Raw genomic sequence first — 18,940 nt, 5'->3', positions numbered from 1 at the left:
CTCTCTCACTGGCAGGGCCCGAGAAACTGGAAAGTCCTTGATTTAGCGTAAACATCACCCAGCAACAGCTAAAGACATCAGTGTGCTATCAACCCTGTTCTCACATCAGAGCCAAAACACAGCACTGTACTGACGACTAAGAAGAAAATTAACTCTGTCCCTGCTGAAAGCAGGACACCCGTCCCTGCGCGGGCGGCTGCGCACCGCCCTTCCCTGTCCTGGCAGCGAACCTGACCGCGATGCTGCCCGGCGGCACCTCTGCTCGCCCTGTCCCGCACGTCGACCACTGCAGCCGCCTGGCGCTGGGGAGCCCGGGGGGAGCCCGAGGAGGAGCCCCGGGCGCTGGGCAGGTCTCAGGCCACGCAGCCTGTGGCCGGGATCCCCCGCAGCCGGGGCGGGGGAGGAGGCGGGCGGGCAGGCGGGGCGAGGGAGGTGCCGTCTTGCTCCTGACAGGCCCTGGAACCCGCCCCAGAGTCGGAAGCGTCCCGCGGTCATGTGGCACGTCGCCGCCCGCTCCCTGTCCCGGGCCAGCTCCCGCGCCTGGCAGAAGCAGCTGCCCCGGCCCAGCCCCGCGCCCGCAGCCCCGCAGCGTCGCAGCCCTGCATGGACGCCCGGGATGGCCTCCGCCCGCGGCCTCTCCGCCATGGCCCCCTCCATCCGCCTCTCGCCCGCCGCCCGCAGCCTCTTCGACGAGCCGCTGGCCATCGCCGTGCAGGGCCTGGGCCCGCGGCAGCAGGTCACGCTGCGGGCGTCCTTGCGGGACGAGGCGGGTGAGCTCTTCCAGGCCCGCGCCCGCTACCAGGCGGGGGACGACGGGGAGCTGGACCTGGCCCGCTGCCCCGCGCTGCCGGGCGGCAGCTTCTCCGGCCTGGAGCCCATGGGGCTGCTCTGGGCTTTGCAGCCCCAGAAGCCCTTTAGGCGCCTGATGAAGAAGGATGTGCAGAGCCCCTTCGTCGTGCAGCTGGAGGTGTTCGAGGGCCACGGGGAGCCCCCCGGGCAGCTCCTGGCGCAGGCACAGCATGAGCGGGCGTTCCTGCGGGATGGCGTGCGGAGAGTCCCGGTGCGAGAGGGGAGGGTCCGGGCGACGCTTTTTGTGCCCCCCGGTGAGTACCAGCCGTGCGGGCTCCTTCCCTGGCGGGTGCTGCCTCCCCCCAGCCGGGGCCGGGCTCCCTCTAGATGCCCCTTGAGCCTGGCACCAGGCTGAGGACGAGCGGGGCTGGACCATGCCAGCCGCATGGGCCCTCCAAGGAGCGGCCTCACAAGCCCAGCTGGCTGCGATCTGCTGGCCACATGCCTCATGCAGCACGAGGCATTGATCACAGCACCCTTTTTGTTTTCAAATGCCGTGGGAGGTGGTGTCAGCTGGTCTGCAAGGTACCTTTCCCCTACCTGGCTGTTTTCCAGGGAACGCAGCTTGTAATTCTTTGAGTCAGTTGAAGGTTGCTTTCCAAAAGCCTAGCCCTAAGCCTGCTGCTTCTCTTCCCATCCCAGCCTCTCCGCACATGCCGAACTTGGCAATGCCATAGTAGCTGCAGCCCAAGCTGCCTTTTACTGCTGCATTTATTCCCATTTCTTCCCCATTTGTGAGCAAAAGACCAAGTAAAGCATCAGATAGGTGTGCCCTTACAGTATTTTTGTCAGAAAATAATCATTGAGAGGGTCTGTGAGGTTTTCAGATTGCCTGAGAAATGCTGTGTTGTTCTCCCAGCAGCTGTCCAGACTTCTGCTAGTGGTCTGTAGGAAGCCTCATCTCTTGCCTTGGCTGAGTGGTCTGTAGCAGCCACACCACCACCACATTCCACCTTCCCTTCCCCCTGTGATCCAGAGACTTTCACCAGGCTTGTCTCTGGAACCCATGTACTCAGGGAGCTCCTCTGTGTAGCATGTGCCTTCCCCGCTCCCCTTTCTTCCCTGTCTGTCCCTGGTAACTCCTCCACGTTAGTGCCAAAATCATGTGCTGTCCCAGCAGGTTGTGCTGGACCTAGTGTTGTAGCCTTGTGCCTGGAGGTGAATTTCCAGTTGTTCTGGTTTGTTGCCCAGTTCTGTGTGTTAGTCTGCAGGCACTTGAGGGAAGCCTCAACCTCCCTTCTGAGCAGGAATGTGAGTGGCTCTCTTGGTCTCCTCCTCTCAGTACTGGAAGTCTGCAGCAATCCCTGTATGAGGACTTCAGTCCCTGTCTCCTGATGAACCTCATGTAGTAAAGCTTCCTCCACCAGGTAGCAAGGCTGGTTGCAAATACTTTCTTCTCTTAATCCCAGAAAAAATGGCTGTAGTACATCTACACTGAAACTGAGAGGCTGGAACCATCAGAAGATGAGAGTTTTTGGATCAGTCTTCTGAGAAATGCACAGGGAAGAAGCCTTCTGGGTATTTTTGAAGCAGAGCTCGATACCTTTGCAGTGAATTTGCTATTTGCATGAATTTGGGCTAGTTGTGACTGTCAAGGAATGCCAACCCCTTCCAGCCATGTGTTCTCTGATGTCATCCAAAACATTAGCAGGCCCGCTATTTTGTGCTGTCTTGTTTAATCTTGAAGTAATGTAGCCATTTACTGACAAATGGCACAGTAATTTAGGACCCTTAGAGTACAGTTCTGCTGTTTTATGATTTTTTTTCTTTTAAAAAGACACATTCTGAGGCCTGTGAGGGGATCGAGTGCACCCTCAGCCAGTTTGCAGGCGACACCGAGCTGGGGGGAGTGTTGACCTGCTGGAGGGCAGGCAGGCTCTGCAGGGGCATCCGGACAGGCTGGACCCGTGGGCCGAGGCCGGTTGTACCAGGTTCAACAAGGCTCAGTGCCGGGTCCTGCACGTGGGTCACAGCAGCCCCACACAGCGCTACGGGCTGGGGGCAGAGCGGCTGGAAAGTGCCTGGGGGAAAAGGGCCTGGGGGTGCTGGCTGACGGCCGGCTGAACGTGGGCCAGCAGTGTGCCCAGGTGGCCGAGAACCCAACAGCATCCTGGCTTGTGTCCAAAGCAGTGTGGCCAGCAGGACTAGGGAGTGATTGTCCCCCTGTACTGGGCACTGGTGGGGCTGCACCTCAAACACTGTGTTGAGTTTTGGGCCCCTCAGTGCAAGAGGGACATTGAGGTGCTGGAGCGTGTCCAGAGAAGGGCAACGGAGCTGGTGAAGGGTCTGGAGCACAAGTCTTATGAGGAGCGGCTGAGGGAACTGCGTTTTTTTATTCTGGAGAAAAGGCGGCTCAGGCAGGACCTTATCACTCTCTGCAACTACCTGAAAGGAGGCTGTAGGCAGGTGGGAGCAGGTCTCTTCTCCCAAATAACAAGTGACAGAAAAAGAGGAAATGGCCTCAAGTTACATTGGATATTAGGAAAAATTTCTTCACTGAAAATGTGGTCAAGCATTGGAACAGGCTGTCTAGGGAGGTGGTGGAATCACCATCCCTGGAGGTGTTAAAAAAATGCGTAGATGTGGCACTTAGGGTCATGATTTAGTGGTGGACTTGGCAGTCCTGGGCTAACAGTTGCACTTGATGATCTTCAAAGTCTTTTCCAACCTAAATGATTCTATGATTCTATGAATTTGGAATGCAAATTAAAGATTGTGGGTTAATGTGTTTTGTTATGTGGTCTCTTGCAGGAAATGGTCCCTTTCCGGGAATTATTGACTTGTATGGAATTGGAGGAGGACTCCTTGAATACAGGGCATGCCTGCTGGCCAACTGTGGCTTTTCTGTGCTGGCTCTGGCTTTCTACGACTATGAAGATCTCCCTAAAGAGGCGAAGGAATTCCACCTAGAATATTTTGAAGAAGCCATAAACTATATGTTACAACACAACCAGGTTGGTTTCTTCATTGACACTCTCACTACAGGGAACTCTCGTTAGTCAGGTCCTGTCAGACTGCAGATGAGGCGGAGCTGCTGTACTTAAAATAGCATCTCCATTCAAGTTGGCTGTAATTAACTGGGTTTGTATCTTTAACTCACTCTCATTACAATGGTTCTCTGGCAGATTATTCCAATTGTTCCTTTTGAACTGTCCAGGTGACACAGTGATGCATAGGTCACGTACTGGTAATTTCTATAACACTGGTAACTAGTGTTACAGCTAGGGTTGTAACCCTCGTTGCAACCTCTAGTTCCCTGGAGGTTTATTGGACTTCCAGCAGGACTTTTAGGTTTATGCTCTGTAGAATGTCCTTCAGAACTAAATGCCCTTTTCAGCCATGGAGCACTTGATAACCTTCTGTGAGCCGGGTCTCAAGGAAGTCCACCAGTACATATTTGTTTCTGTGTATTGTATAAGCTGTTAAAATCACTCCAAATGGTAATATTTGGTGAGCGTGTGTTTTAGTATATAGTTGTGAACTTGGGGTTCCTTCTAAGTTGATACCTCTTGGAAGAGAACCCTGCTTGGTCCTGCATCTCCTTCCAAGTATCTGTGCATGACAATAACTAGAATTACACAAGGCAACACTTGGTTTCTCTGGAGAACTCAGATACCTTCGTCAGCCTCAGAAAGATGAGTAGCTGTTTAAAGGTCTCAGTTGGTTTTCAGTTGCCCTAACCCCAACTGCTCATGCCACCTCTTTGCCCAAAAAACCCTGAAAATTGCTTCCCCTCTGCCTTTTTTTTCCCTCGAGAGCAGTACCATAGCCTTCCGTGAACACCTCTGCTGATACCCTCACCATGCTTTTAACATGTTGCAAAGTTTCAGCCATATGTTCTCATTTGTCCCTTTTCATGCTTCAGAGTCAGTGGGTTTGGAGCCTATTACACTCATGATAAGGTACAAAAGGTATTAAATTCTGATGCCGTCTCAGTCGCCTGTTTACCCCTGAGGGTCTTTGGATATTGGAGCAGCTGTGATATTAGCTAACCTTCCAACATCCGTAGAGGATTTCAGCACCCTGTAAGATCATTTTGCTTTCCTGTTCTAGTTAATTTGCCTGTGTAAAAGAAAAGGAGGGTAACCTATTCTAGATTGACTCCAGGGGACTGTACAATTCACTTAGAAAAATGGGTTTAATAGGTTATTTTTTAAAGATACATTTTAACGAGTAAGGTGCCTCAGAATATTTCCTTTTCACTGTGAGTTAGACACCAAGCATACTAGAGAAACAGGAGAGCAGCTGATAGGGAGTCCACTGCCTCATGTTAGCTTATTAGTAGGCGAATCAAACACAGTGGTTGAATATAAGAAATGCATTATCATAATTGATGACAGTTTCATAGCCATTGTTGACTCGGAGCATTTGTAGAAGAGGCCTTCCCTGCCCCTTCCCTCTTCTTCCCCAAACTGCCTTATAAGCAAAGTGAATCAGGGACCATGCATCTGCATGCTTTTTGCAAGCACAGCTGTACCCTCTGCATATACTTCAGCACCAGGCCTTGTAGCTTTATTAGGATGATGCTGCAGTCTCAGCAGGGCTTATGATCATAAATCAAGCACGGAAGAGTGCCTCAGGGTCCCTTGGGTGTGGGCCCTGCACACAGGTCCTTAGATCCTGTACCTGGAGTCTAGATTCAGGACAGACCCTGCTGCAAACATGGCAACATTTTAAAGAAGCCGTTTGCCATTGTTCATTGCTTGTGGTTTCTCTTCTCTCTTCTCCAGGTTAAAGGTCCAGGGATTGGGTTGCTTGGATTCTCAAAGGGGGGTGATCTGTGCGTCTCCATGGCCTCCTTCCTAAAGGGCATCACAGCCACCGCCCTGATCAATGGCTCGGTGGCAAATGTGGGCACAGTGCTCCGCTACAAGGACATCACCATTCCACCCCTTGGTGTCAATGCAAAACGCATCAAGGTCAACGAGTCTGGGATTGCTGATATTATTGATGTACTGAACAACCCACTAGAAGGGCCTGACTGCCAAAGCTTTATCCCTCTGGAGAAGGCAGAGTGTCGCTTCTTGTTCATTGTTGGCCAAGATGATCACAACTGGAAAAGCGAATTCTTTGCAGTTGAGGGGAGCAAACGTTTGCAAGCTCACGGAAAGGAAAAGCCTGAGATAGTCTGTTATCCTGGAGCAGGGCACTACATCGAACCCCCGTTTTTCCCGATGTGTGCAGCCTCAACGCACCTGCTAGTTGGCAGGCCTGTGCTGTGGGGAGGGGAGCCCAAGGCACACTGCGATGCACAGATAGATGCTTGGCAGCAGATCCAAGCTTTCTTCCGCAAACACCTCGCGGGCAAGCCATCTGGAACATCTAGTAAGCTGTGATCTGAGTTAGGTTACTTTACAGATGAAGATGCTGGTGTTTCAGGTTTGTTTTGTTAAATGGCTCTGTTGAGAGCAAAGAACATCAGCAAATTAGCTGTTGGGTTTCTTGGAGAATGACAGTGGGTGAGAGCATGATTGCTGCTTCCTTTAACACCTTCCTCTGACCTTGGTTAGAGGTCTTGGCCTCCTGTTGTCTGGTAGTGTGGGATCACAAGCTGTGGAAAAATGATGGTGGTAAGGCTGGGTCTGCTTTGAATGTGAATTTAAGTAGAAGGTAACTCATCCAAGCTGAGAACTGTGACGAAAATTTGCTTTGGCTTTCTCAGAGGAAACACTCTGTGCCATTGCCCTTACCAGAGCTAGCTTCATGTTCTAGTTTTTCTGGAAGCAGTTTGTTTTCTCTTCCTGCCTCCAGTGATTTTTCTGTTGTGTGTGCTTCCCTCTCCTTTGTTGTGCCTTCCTTTTCTCCCAGGTCACTGAAATGCATCTGCCTTAACACTTCATATCTAATATTTCACTTACCAAAAGCAGCAACACTGTGCCTGCATCCTCAGATCGCACACACACACACACACACTCCCCCCCATTTACAGACAACGGCCCGTAGCCCGACGCGGCATTCGGGGCACATGCAATCGAAATGAGACGTTTGTACCGTTTTGGGAAGCTGGTGAGCACGGAGACAGCGGCGCCGGAGCCCTCGGCAGCGTGCGGGGACTGCTCGCGGGCATCCCCTCAGCGGGGCGGGCTGTCCCGGGCGGGCCCGCAGCTCTGCCGCGGCCGCTCCTCCCCAGCCTCCGCGCCCCTTAACGCGCCCACCGCTGCCTGCGCCGAAGTGCTGCTGGGGACAGCGCGGCTGCGAAGGGGCCCAGGCGGGCGGCAGCGGCCGCGGGGCTCCCGCCTTCACCGGCTGGGCCCCCCGGGGCGGGGGCTGCGGGCCGGGCTCTGCCCCCCCGCCTGGGCATTGTCGGTCATGTTTGGCACCCGCCTACGAGCCTGAAAGAAAAAGCGCCGAATATTGCTCGTGGGGTGCTGGTGAGTTTGCACTATTGTATAAAAAATAAGTTATTAGCACGGCAGTGCCTGACGCAGCCGGGCCGGGCGGGTGTAGGCTGAGGCGCCGTTCGTGTTTGTTGTGAATTCCGTGAGTGCGTTGGCGCGTTTTGCACTCGCTGTTATTTTATTAACGGATTAAAATGAAACGTTAACCGAGGGCTGGTGGCGCCTGGTGATTTGGTGGTTTGGGGAAGGCTGGAGGGCGGGAGGGGGCGGGCACGGCGCCGGTGGGGGCGGCTTTCCCGCTCCGGCCCCGCGCCGCCGCAGTTGCTGCCGTCATCGCGCTGTGGGGCGGGGGGTCCGCGGGCTCCGCGCTCGAGTGAGGCCGCCTGCAGGGGCGGCGGCCGCGCTGCCGTTACTGCGGTTGGCGCCGCCGCTCTCGCCCACCTGCCGCCGCCATGTGGAGAGCGGTGGCCGCCGCCTCGGCCCCGGCGCGGGCCCTGCTCCGCGCCCCGCGGCGGGCCGTAAGCGTGGCCGTGTCCCCCGCCGCCGGCCTGGCGGACGAGCGGGTGGAGACGCGGGTGACGGGGCTGGGCCCGGGGCAGCCGGTGACCCTGCGGGCGCTGGCGGCCGATGAGCGCGGCTGCCTTTTCCAGTCGTGCGCTCACTACCGGGCGGACGGCCGCGGCGAGCTGCACCTCGGCACGGACGCCTCGCACGGCGGGGACTACACTGGCGTGGAGCCCATGGGGCTCTTCTGGAGCCTCGCCCCCGCCGGCATGGAGAGGCCGTACCAGCGGCTGGTTCCCCGCAGCACCGGCACCCCGATCAAGGTGGAGATGTCGGTCCACCGGGGCCACAGCCTGCCCGGCGCCATCCCCGGGCCGGTGGTGGCCAAGGCCGACGTGGAGAGGTGGTTCACGGTCCCCGGCGTGCGGAGGATCCGGCTGAAGGAGGGAGGCGTGAGGGGCTCCCTGTTCCTGCCGCCGGGTGAGTGCCCGGCCGGGGACCCCCAGCTTCTCCGGCCTCCCCTAGAAGAAACCCGAAGGGTATCACCCGGGAGACCCGCGTCCCGCCACCGGTCGGAACGCCGCCCTGCGGGCAGGCGGCCGGTGCCTTTTGCCTTGAAATCTTAGGGAGACGCTCCCAAAGGCGTGCGGGGACGCGGCCCCGCCGCCGGCTCCTCACCGGGCAGGCACGGGCAGGTGGCGCTTGTGACAGGCACGAGCCAAATGCGAACTGGGCCTCTGGAGTTCGCCGTGTCGCTGCTCGCAGCGTACGGTTTTTCGGCAGGTTTGATGTTTGCTCTGGACTATCTGAACTTGTAACATTCTGCAAAGCTGATACGCTCCATCGTGGGAGCCTGCTGTGCTGTCTCCCAAGGGCTTTACTGAGAGTAGAATTGAATCGAAAAGGCTTTTTTCTTTGGTGTGAAACACACGCCAGTAAGCAGAACAGAAGAGATTCTAGAAAATACACTGGAGTATTGCAGCTCTGTTACGCCAGGGCTGAAGCTGAGTTAATAGCTGAGTTATTTCAGTTGTTCTGTGGTAGAAAATCAGGAGGTTTCTGAGCAAGTTCTACCTGTTCAGCTTGTGGGATGGTTGTGCTTTATGAGGTGTGATATTCTGGTGGACTGCTGGTGTTGGAAAACGAAACCTTATACTGATAATGGTGTTTGTACACTTGAGATGTGATCTAAACTTGTATTTGCCTGAGGGTTGTGCTACTAGAACTGCCCTCTGTATTACCTCTAAATTTATAATGACTTGGTTCAGCAAATCTTCTAAGTACTGCTACAGTTATTAGGGATTGAAGTATTTTCAGTGGATTATTTTCAAACCAATAATCTTTTTACCCATTTAGATACGACTCCAAAGTCCGCTGAAGAAAAAAAACAACAACAGAGACTGAACTTTGAATTTTGGATCAAATGTTTAGTCAGCATGCTGGATTTTCCATCACCAAGATGTGGTTGTTTTGATCTATCCTGCCTTAGAGGTTGAGCTGGATTTCTGTTGAGCTCAGTGGGAATCCAGAAATCGGCAAGATGGAACTGCGTTTTTCCCTTTAGAAAGTCTGGTGGTGTAATAGCGTGGAAGAGTCTGGAATCGTTGCTGAAATGATACTGGCATCCTTCTTGATGAAGGATGCAGTTACAGCAGTACTACCATACCTTTCTTCACTTCAGGGATGGAAAAATATTAATATTATAAAGACAGGAATCTTGAACGTGAACTGTTCTTAGTGAAAGTGAGATTACATGAGTGGGTTTATGCTGTAATTTTAATATAAGAGATTTCTCAATTTGGGCATGAGTTACTAGTGTGGGGTTTTGTTTGTTTTTAAGCAGTAGTAAAGTTGTCTAGCCCATTTTAGTCTGCTCTTTAGTGAGCTATGCAGAAACTGTATACTTGGGCATGTGTAGGCACTCGGGAAGACAGTGCAGGATCATTGTGCAAGTTAAGGGTTGTCTTCCTGAAAGAGAAGCACATTCCTTCTTGACTGTGTAGAGCTTTCCAGGTAGGGGTGATAAATGAATACTTTTCTTCTAGCTATCTAGACTGACTGTTGTTAACTAAAAGTTACTGTTGATCATGGTATGATAAATTTATCCAGACATAGCTTCTCGCAGACCTGAAAGAAAAATAACCCAAAAGCAAGGTTCAGTGCTTTTCTGACTTCCTAATGCTTGTGTGGCGGGAGGTTTCCACTGTCTAGCATGACTTGTCCAAAACTTCCTTTTCTCAAGCACCTTGAAATGCCAGAGGTCTTTCCTTTATTGCATAAAGGTAATATCAGAGAGTTAATGTGCTCTTGCACTTTCTGCTGAGATAGTTGTAGTAAGCTGGATCAGAGTACATCAGTGGTGACATCAGGTGGCCAGGAATAAAAAAAGACATTGTCTGCCTGGGGTCTTTATAGTTCCAAGGGGTTGTATCCTTAGTCTTTTAACCCAAGATCTGCTGGCATGGCATACAGTGATACCACAACACAACCTTTGGCTGCAAAACCATGCTCATTTAAAATTGTGGTGCTGATTGTTTCTGTAGTTTTGTGGGACTGACTGTACACATGTATATGCATGTTATCTATATATCAGTCACGCACACAACCACACCCATACAGCTCTCAGTTTTACCCTCTCTTCACATCTGCAGTAGCAGTTCTTCTGCCAGGTGTTACATTGCTGATGTTGAGACAGAGCCTGTAAGTCCACCTGATTTCATCTAGCAATGGGTGTCTGCTGTGCTTTGTTCAATACACCTCACTTCAGAGTTTGCGTAACTTACAGGCTGAGCCCTCTTGCCTCATTAGTAATGAGCTTGCACTTTGCTAATTAAGGTATGACTTTGTGGGAAAACAGATGATTTAGAGTATGACTGTTCTGAGGGCAGGAGATTAAGACCATTAACCAAACAAACCAAGTTTAACCGTTCACATATTTTTACAGTAAGGTAAGGACCTGTTCTTAGTTTGAAATAGCTAAAGTGGGATACAGCACTCTAATCTCTGCTGTGCAAATGGAAAAGTAATGAGAAAACGTTTTAAGCCTTCTGTATTTTCTTAATCACTCTTCACCAGATAGTTTTTAGTGTCCTGTTTGATAACTTGTCCTCTGTACCTCTTCTTTTTAATACAGGGGATGGCCCCTTTCCAGGAGTGATTGACATGTATGGTGATGAAGGAGGTTTGATTGAATTTAGATCCAGTCTTCTGGCTACCCATGGTTTTGCTGCTCTTTCTCTGCCGTATTTTGACTTTGAAGATCTGCCCAAGGTCATGAAAGAATTCAAACTTGAGTACTTTGAGGAGGCAGCTAGATTCCTACAGCGTCACCCGAAGGTGAGTGTAATGAGACATCTCTCAGGACGAGGGAGGATTCGACAGTCATGCCCAAGTGGTGGTGGTGATTTATTTTTTTTTAGTATTGGGTTCTGCTGGGCAGGCTTAGGCCCAATAATGGAAAAAGTGTAGGTCCTGCATAGGTGGCTACACATATGACTGCAAAGAGTGAATTTCTTCTAGCACAAGTTGTCTGTTAAATAAACTCATGCTGGAAACTACAAGATTCCTGATCATTCAAACAGCGAAGTGCTGCAATATCCTCTGAACAGGAGCAGTGGTGATAAAGATAGGTTTTTTTAAATGATAGCAATTAGTTTAAGAGAGGATTATACAAAACTGCTTAATAAGCAGCAAAGGAATGAATGTGATGACTTGGGATGTTGCTTTCAGTTTTATCTTCCAGGCTAGAAAAGGACAAGACTAAGTATAAGTACTACTTTTCTAATCCTTCAAATGTTACTTGTGAGGATACTTTATTTGCCTGAGACGTATATAGCAATAGACTGTGCTTGAATTTCTGCTACCTATTTTGGGAAAAAAGAGAAAATATTTGCATCAACATAAGCATCAGGGACTAGGTGAGATCCAAGTGATGGTGCATCTTGTGCCTGTTTGTATTATTTTTGTGGGCTTTGACTGCTCATGGTGTCTCTGAAAAATAAGACACTTAAACAGAGGGGGGAGCCTGGGTCCAGGCTGTAGCTTTCCAACAGGTCACATCAATAATTAACCTAACTTTTTTTTTTTTAATAACACAACTCCAAAGGCATTTAATGGCTAATCCCATTATAATGCATACTTCCTTTATTCCTTTCTTCCTCTCTTCCCCACCCTCTATTTCATCTGAAGGTGAAGGGCCCAGGAGTTGGAGTGATTGGGACTGGGAAAGGGGCAGAATTAGCACTCTCCATGATCACTTTCCTGCCAGAAGTAGTGGCTGCTGTCTGTATCTCCGGCTGTAGTTCAAACACAGTTGCAGACCTCCATTATGGTGAGATGACTCTGCCTGGGCTGCGTTTTGATATGAGTAAGGTCAGTGTTTCAGATGCTGGTGTATTTGACATTTTTGAAGCTCTGGATGACCCAACAAATCCTGCTAATTCTCCTTGCACAATCCCCATTGAAAAAGCAGAAGGTCACTTTCTCTTAGTGGTAGGGGAAGATGATCGTGTGTGGAAGAGCTCCTTATATGCTGAGCTGGCAATTGGGCGTCTACGCCAGCATGGGAAAGAAAACTTTGAACTCCTGAGTTACCCAGGAGCAGGTCACCGAATTGATCCTCCTTCTACTCCATTTTGTCAAGTAGCTATGGATCGTGTTCTGGGGGTGCCTGTCCTGGGGGGTGGAGAGAGCAAAGCACATTCCCATGCACAGGAACACTCCTGGGGAAAGATTCAGGAGTTTTTGCACTTGCATTTGGGATGAACGTTTTAAGTACCTGCAAGCTGTTGCAGAGCTGCAGAGGACTGAGCTTGAGCCACCAAAATGACCAGTGAATTGGAGGGACTGACTGAGAAAAGCTTTGAAATATGGAATAGCCAAATGACTACTTAGCTACAAGCATAAATCCAAAAGGAAAGTGATTTAATTGGACTGGCCTAAGTTATTTTAACTAGGTACACAGAGAAGTGGAACAATAAGTAGGCTGCATTATAGCACAAATTTGGCAGCTTGAGTTGGTGATGGTATCAAGAAACAAGTATCTGAAGAGAGTAGTAGGTACTTTCTCACTTGCAGTATTTCCAACTTCGAGAATTTAATAGCTAGCTGCACCCTCAGCAATGACAGACTGCATCGCACCTGGAGAATGATGGCAACCCATGGATGATAAATTTTGACAACAGAACAATGAATGATTCTGGCTTTGGGTCTTAAGTTACCTTAGCCCAGAATGCTGATTTACAGCCATAAACACTTTGGAAATGTTTTCTATTTACTTGAAGCCGACAATATCCATTTGTTATGAGGCTCATATACCTTGACCTTAGGTAGTGGTCTTCTGGTGACACAGTCTGTTTCCAACAAAAAAATACCTGTAGAGTGGGAAAATTAAGAATCTTAATTTTCCTGTCATCCAGGGAAAGTGGCAGCACTAGCACTGTCTTGTATTAAGAATGTAATCATCTATTCCTATAATGTCTTAAGATTGGCATTTGGCACTCGGTGGTATTAAAATTCTGTTGGATAAGTTAAAGAATGGTTAAATGCAGTTATGCAATGTGCAAGTCTTACTTCTCTCTTAGTTGCTTGTTTTAAACTAATAACACCTACTGTTAAGTTAGGGATTAATTACTTGCGGAACTCTTCAGTAATGATGTCAGTGGATGCTGACAGCTGTTCTTAGGAAAGAAGCACACTTGAGAGACAGAAAACCTAGCCAGGAGGAGATTAAGACTGACTGTAAAAAGCTGTCACCTTATGGCAATGATTAAGTTAGAATTGTAATACTTAAAAAAACCAAACCAAACAAACAAAAAAACCAAAACAAAACCAACAACCTCCCAATCCCTAATCCCTCCCCCCCCACCCCCACCCCCCCCCCAATTCAAAACCTAAAAACCCCCACCAAAACCAAACCAACCTAGGGTATCTTTTCCATGACTGCCTGAGATTGTGGTGGGTTTTTGTAATCCTAATTAACTTTTGGCTAGTGCCTTATTTTTGCCTGCCATCTAGGTAGAAAGAAACTTCTTCCCAAATGAGCTGATCTCTTGAGGTCTTGCTGGAATGGTGCCAGTGCTGAAGGCCTGTTTAAAAAGGCCCTCCATCAATACAATTTCTCCTTCCAAGGTCGTTTTGTCAGATCAGTTTTGAGAGCTGCCCAGAAAGATACAAAATCTTCCTTTATGTTACTCAGTTTTGCATTGCTCTCAGGGATCTTTTCTCTCCAGTTAACTGTCATTATGCTGCTGCTCAGGTCTCATTAGCTTTCCGCAACTCTTATTACTCCTTATCATTTGATTGAAGTCACATGTTCTTCACATGCCATCACTGCCAATTGAACAATTTATCCATCCACTCCTTACCAGAGAAGCTCCATCTTGCTCACTCCATTCAAAATGTCTTTATGCCTAGTCTCTCTAAACTCCCTCACTAGTTGAAGAGGCTTTTGCAGTCATATCTGGTACTTGAACTTCCACTAAAACCAGCAGCCCCATAAGTCCAGGACCACAGCCTGCTGTGATGCACATGTTGGTGTCACCCGTGCTTAGTACACTGCCTTTTTTCCAAACTCACTCCAAGTTGCAATTGCAGAGGAAAGGGTTATCTGAAGGCTTCTGTTTGTTCAGTCTGCCTTGTCGCGTGCATCTTCAGTAGCTGGAGCTGTGTAATTGTGGTAGAGCAGTACCTCCCCTAACCCTTTTTGTTACCCTCCCAGTACTGATAGCTGTGTCTTCACACTGCAGTCCTACCTCGGCATATCGACTGCCATGCAAGAGTGCAAGCTGGAGGTTCAGGAAGTAGATGCTGAGTTGTAAGTAAAACAAAAATGAGGTAGTTTAAAAGTCCTCAGACAATTTCTAGAGCACAAGCCTTCAGAATAATTCATTGTTGTATGTCGTCAGATATATGCAAATTGAAAGAGAAGTAAACCACTTCATTAAAAAGCAAGCCTGTCTGTTTGATGTTATGGTTTTGTTTCTGAATAGTTCATTTGTTTGGAAAGCTGAATGGCATTTTTTAAACAAAGAAAGGAGAAAAAACAAAAAAAAAAAAAGTAATTTTACTGTGAAGATCCTTTTGTGGACAGGTCAGGGTGTATTCCTGGACAAAATAATTCACAGAAGGGTCTGTAAGAGAGCAGCCAACTTTCGCACTAGTATTCTGCGTATTTTTAATGGTACTTGGAGACCAGAGACAGATCACAGACAACGTAGCTATTTTCTGAAGTATACAGTGAACTGAGTGCCCGATGATGGCCTTAGTTCAAGTGACATGATTCCTATCGTTCTGCATTCCTTACCTGGCAAAACTGCCATAGCATTTCAATGAGAGTTGCTTGGGTGGTGGGATTGGCTTCTCTTGCTGCACCTGGGGCAGGCTTGGGCCTGAGGCACAGCCGACCCCGCGGCTCCCAACCCGAGGGGACCGCGCAGCCCGCGGAGCTCTGAGGGGCGCCCCGGGGTGCCTCACCGGGCCCTTCCCGCCCCGGCGGCCGCAGCGCTGGGTGCCGGCGCCGTTTGTCATCTGCACGTTGCTGTAACTTTTTTTCACCGACTGGTGTCAATAAAAGGCGTTTGATAAAGCTGGGGAGGCGGGCGGCTCGTTTTTCACCGTCAGGAGCGCGGGCGCAGGGAGCGCCTGGCGGGGGGACCGCGCCACGTCCCACAATGCGCCGCGGAGCGCCCCCTACGTGACTTCCGGGATGGGGCTTTCCCTGTGGGCGCGCATCTCTATGACCGCCAGGTGCGGCTGCCTTCGTGCTCGGCCCCCCTGCCGCGACGTGTTGGTGGCGCTGCGCATGCGCGGGAGGCGGCCGTGCCATAGCAACCGGAGCGTTAACGGTAGCAACGGCAATGGTGGGTCCTGCAGTGCCGGCGCGGGCGCCGGGCGGGGAGGGCGCTGGGCCTGCGGGGGCGGCGGCCGGCGTGGCGCCAGCTGGGGACGCCTGTGGTTTGGGGAGACCCTCAGCCGGGGTGTCCCCGGGACCTGGCGGCGGTGGCCGCGGCCGCGGGGGGGACGGGACGGCTGGGGCCTGCTCCGGGACGGGACGGCCGGCGCCGTTCCCCTGGTGCGGCGAGGTGGAAGGTGCCGGGCCGCGTGTGCGCGGCGTCCCCTCAGGGCCGCCCCGCCCCGGTGCTGCGAGCGGCGGCGCGGGGCCGGTGCAGCCGCCCGAGCTCCGCCGGCCGGGCCGGTGCCCAGCAGCCCGGGCAGGAGGCGGCCCGGGGCTCGGCGTGGCGCCTGCGGCCGCGGCCCGGGCAGGGGGTTTCGGGCGGAGGTGTGGCGGCGGCGGCGGGCGGCGGGGGTGCTGTCGTCTGAAACACGCGGTACAGGGGCTGGAGGCAGCGGTATCTGCGATTACTGCAGCGATTAGCTTGGTACCTGCTGCTGTGCAGTTCTCATTTGCTCTATTTAACGTGTAAATAAATGTTTGCAAATGAAGGCAAAGTGTCACTGTTCTGCTTTTTCTTGCGGGTCTGAATTTTGTAAATACTCTGTGTCTGATATCCATGTCTTTGGGAGGAAGAGTACTTCTTCTGTAACAACTTTTATATGCACGGGGATGGGGTTTTTTTCCCCTTAAGGTGTTACAGTTCTTGTTCCCGCCATGTTGATGGTGACTCTTCAGGGTGGCAGTTTCAGCTGTTGATCCCTTGCTGTTATGAACATTTTAAGCAGTATGATTTTGTTTAATCTAAATACCTGTAGGAGACTGTTCAATGTGGAGGTAGAGGAACTCTGAAAATAGGCTTCTCAGAGGGAGGTTGGCAAAAGATACTATGATTTATCCACAGAAATTTAAAGTGTACTTCAGGGAAAATGATATCCATGATATGTGTTCTCCAGACAACCCACTATGCTGATTTTCCTATTTCCACCAAATTGGATATTATGATGGGAGAGACAAGTCAGCAGAGGTCAGGGAAGAAGCTGCTCCTTGTGCTCACATGGATCCCTAGCTTTAAAGTCCAGTCTGGTTTTAGGGATGTGTTTGAAACAGAAGCAGGCATTGGTCATATAAATCCATTTCTGTCTTCAACGTGAGTGATCAAGATCACGTACCTGAATGCCGTAATGATTGCTTACCGTAATTATGAAAAATGCAACAAAGTTTCTGGCCAAAAAACCTGATTAACTGGAAGCCGGCTGTTTTAGCTGGCACGCTGGTAGCTGTTAGTTAGGTTTCATGCGGCTGTTGAAGTGGGAACTAGGGGTGTGATCTTCTGAGCAGGAGCAGGTCACATGGGTGTTTATCTGCAGCAGACACCAAGGAGATACTGCTGTAGTACAAGCTTGCCAGGTCGTCTACAATGGGACCTAGAGCTAGCTATCCCATGGTATAGCAGGATTAAAATGAACGCCCGTCAGTGAGCAGAAGCAGGTGGAACATCTGAGGATGCTAAGTGATGTATGTCTAAAGCAAGGTATATATTGATGTCTGTGCATGTATGCTGAGACTCCTTGGTATTGCTGGGTCTTAGACTGTTGCTGGGTGTTCAGTGGCTGTGGCCATTCATTTACATGCAGCTGCCTCAACTGTTGTCGTTTACCGTTGAGTCCAGAGTTTCCAGTGGTCTAGAGTAAAGTATCCAACCCTAAAGCTCTGTGACCAGCATGATTGCCTGTAAGATTCTGGGTGGAAGTTGTTTGTTGGTTTTAACTTTTAAAATCTGATTGCCCAAAAGGCTACTTCTATCCACATGTCATAGTGCTACACATAGAGCGATAGAGATGGCCAGAGTCCTTCTGTTTTTGTGGAAAGGAGGCTGTTGATCAGTTTTTGTGAAAGATTGGTCTCTGAAACCTTTTTAATCTGAAAGACACCTTGGAATGTGTTTATGTTTAGGATATATTGTTTTCTTTATATGCTACTGTTTTGGATATCATTGTGGAGTTTTGATAAGACTCTGATGTGGGGCAGAAAAGATGGAGTCAATGACAATAGAGAGTTGGTCAGTAAGTCAGTCCTTAAAAAGCCATGTACAGCAGCTCTCAAATTTTTCCTAACAGAATAATACATGTTTTCACATCGCATGATGTGATTCAACATGAAACAATTGGAGAAAAACAAACAATCCAGCTTGCTCTTGAGTTTTGGCAAGACGTACCTTATTTTCCTCAGTGAATCTTAAGAGGCTGTATCATTCTGTCTGCTCACAGACTTGCTTTCAGATGGGAAAATGCTAATGCACAATAATAGAAAGTGTGGAGTTTTAAGAGCATTAGACCACATTTTTCGGTGCAGTAACAAGAATTCTTAAGTCTTTGAATTGAATTTCACCATCACAGCTAACAAGCAACATCCTAAACCCATGCTCTAGACAGGGCAGAAGGTAAGATCAGGAAGGTAATACTCTCACGTGAAGCCCATTTTGTTGCTTCTGAAAGTGCTGCTGAGCACCCCAGAAAATAAAATTACAGGACACTGAGGAGTTCCAGGTTCTTAGACTCAGCTGGAGGAGAATAATACATAGGAAAGTGGGTGTAGACAAGCAGGACAGGGAGACAGAAGCGAGAAGAGATAGGTTTGCAGTGAACAAGCCAACTACAAGTTTGCAATGAGTACTCATTTAGATTTTTTTCATTTTTAGGCAAAAGCAACAACTATCAAAGAAGCTCTAGCCAAATGGGTAAGTACTAGAACAGTATGTAGCTGCTTTGCAGTACTCCATGGCATGGTGTTTGACTGGATTCAGCTAAATTTGTTTTTCAAACATTGTAAGAAATATGTTTGCTTGAAACGTGCTATAAAAAGTTTCACAAAGTTAAATTATCATTATCATTATTGTTACATTCTGTTGGACTTTCTGTGTGTTCTTTAAATTGATATGGCTGGTAAAGATGAGTCTTTTACTCTCCTGCCTTGTTCTGCTGAATATGCACTGATGGAAGGCCTGAGGCTATGAAGAGATTTAAAGTTGGGGATGTCTTATGTTCTAATTATGCTCTGTTCATTTCACCTGAGTTTAGTCCTGCCCACAGAATAAATAAGTATGAAATTCTCACTGTACTGAAGTTGGTGAAACTTCTACTGTTGCCTTTTAACATATTGTGCCCCATATTGTGCAAAGCTTAACTTGGAATGAGTTTCATGCTCATTTTTCTTCCCAAAGTACTGTGTTAATACAGGCAGTCATTTAGGGTGGTGCCTGACCTGGTCTTGGAGCCTTCTAGAAAGCTGTTTGTTGGCAAGGATGTGAGCGTAATTTCAAATGATCATATAGGATGCTGTGGGGTCAGGTTCACGC

The 18,940-nt window shown here is 49.6% G+C and overlaps 2 protein-coding genes and 1 long non-coding RNA gene across 11 annotated transcripts in view; 2 read left to right on the top strand and 1 right to left on the bottom strand.

Annotated features, from left to right (window-relative positions):
* The first annotated feature begins 457 nt into the window (after positions 1–457).
* Positions 458–7,397, top strand: LOC121091604 (acyl-coenzyme A thioesterase 1-like). The gene is made up of 3 exons (XM_040601598.1): positions 458–1,103; positions 3,601–3,803; positions 5,580–7,397. The coding sequence occupies exons 1-3, from the start codon at positions 494–496 to the stop codon at positions 6,183–6,185; spliced, it is 1,419 nt and encodes a 472-aa protein (XP_040457532.1). The 5' UTR covers positions 458–493; the 3' UTR covers positions 6,186–7,397.
* The window catches only part of LOC121091603 (dynein light chain 1, axonemal-like), a 29,931-nt gene continuing 14,721 nt past the window's right edge, over positions 3,731–18,940 (top strand). For 5 of the 9 annotated variants that reach the window (XR_005828977.1, XM_040601593.1, XM_040601591.1 and 2 more), the window contains exons 1-4: positions 7,508–8,171; positions 10,825–11,027; positions 11,880–12,062; positions 18,284–18,322. Coding sequence is in view for 8 of the 9 variants with exons in the window: in XM_040601593.1 (XP_040457527.1) it covers positions 7,640–8,171; positions 10,825–11,027; positions 11,880–12,062; positions 18,284–18,322 (957 nt within the window). In the remaining variant the exon portion in view is untranslated. Of the gene's footprint in view, positions 3,804–7,117; positions 7,221–7,506; positions 8,172–10,824; positions 11,028–11,879; positions 12,063–15,392; positions 15,551–18,283; positions 18,323–18,940 lie in introns of those variants that run through there. The other 4 variants (XM_040601596.1, XM_040601595.1, XM_040601592.1 and 1 more) reach the window with 4 other exon arrangements.
* Positions 9,098–15,345, bottom strand: LOC121091606. The gene is made up of 2 exons (XR_005828978.1): positions 14,759–15,345; positions 9,098–9,818 (listed from the first exon to the last, which is right to left on the bottom strand). It is a non-coding gene; the product is annotated as an uncharacterized LOC121091606 (long non-coding RNA).

Source organism: Falco naumanni, chromosome 7 (genome assembly GCF_017639655.2).
Source record: "Falco naumanni isolate bFalNau1 chromosome 7, bFalNau1.pat, whole genome shotgun sequence".
NCBI lineage: Eukaryota > Metazoa > Chordata > Aves > Falconiformes > Falconidae > Falco > Falco naumanni.
The sequence above is the reverse complement of the archived record's forward strand: the minus strand, read 5'-3'. Positions and strand labels throughout refer to the sequence as shown.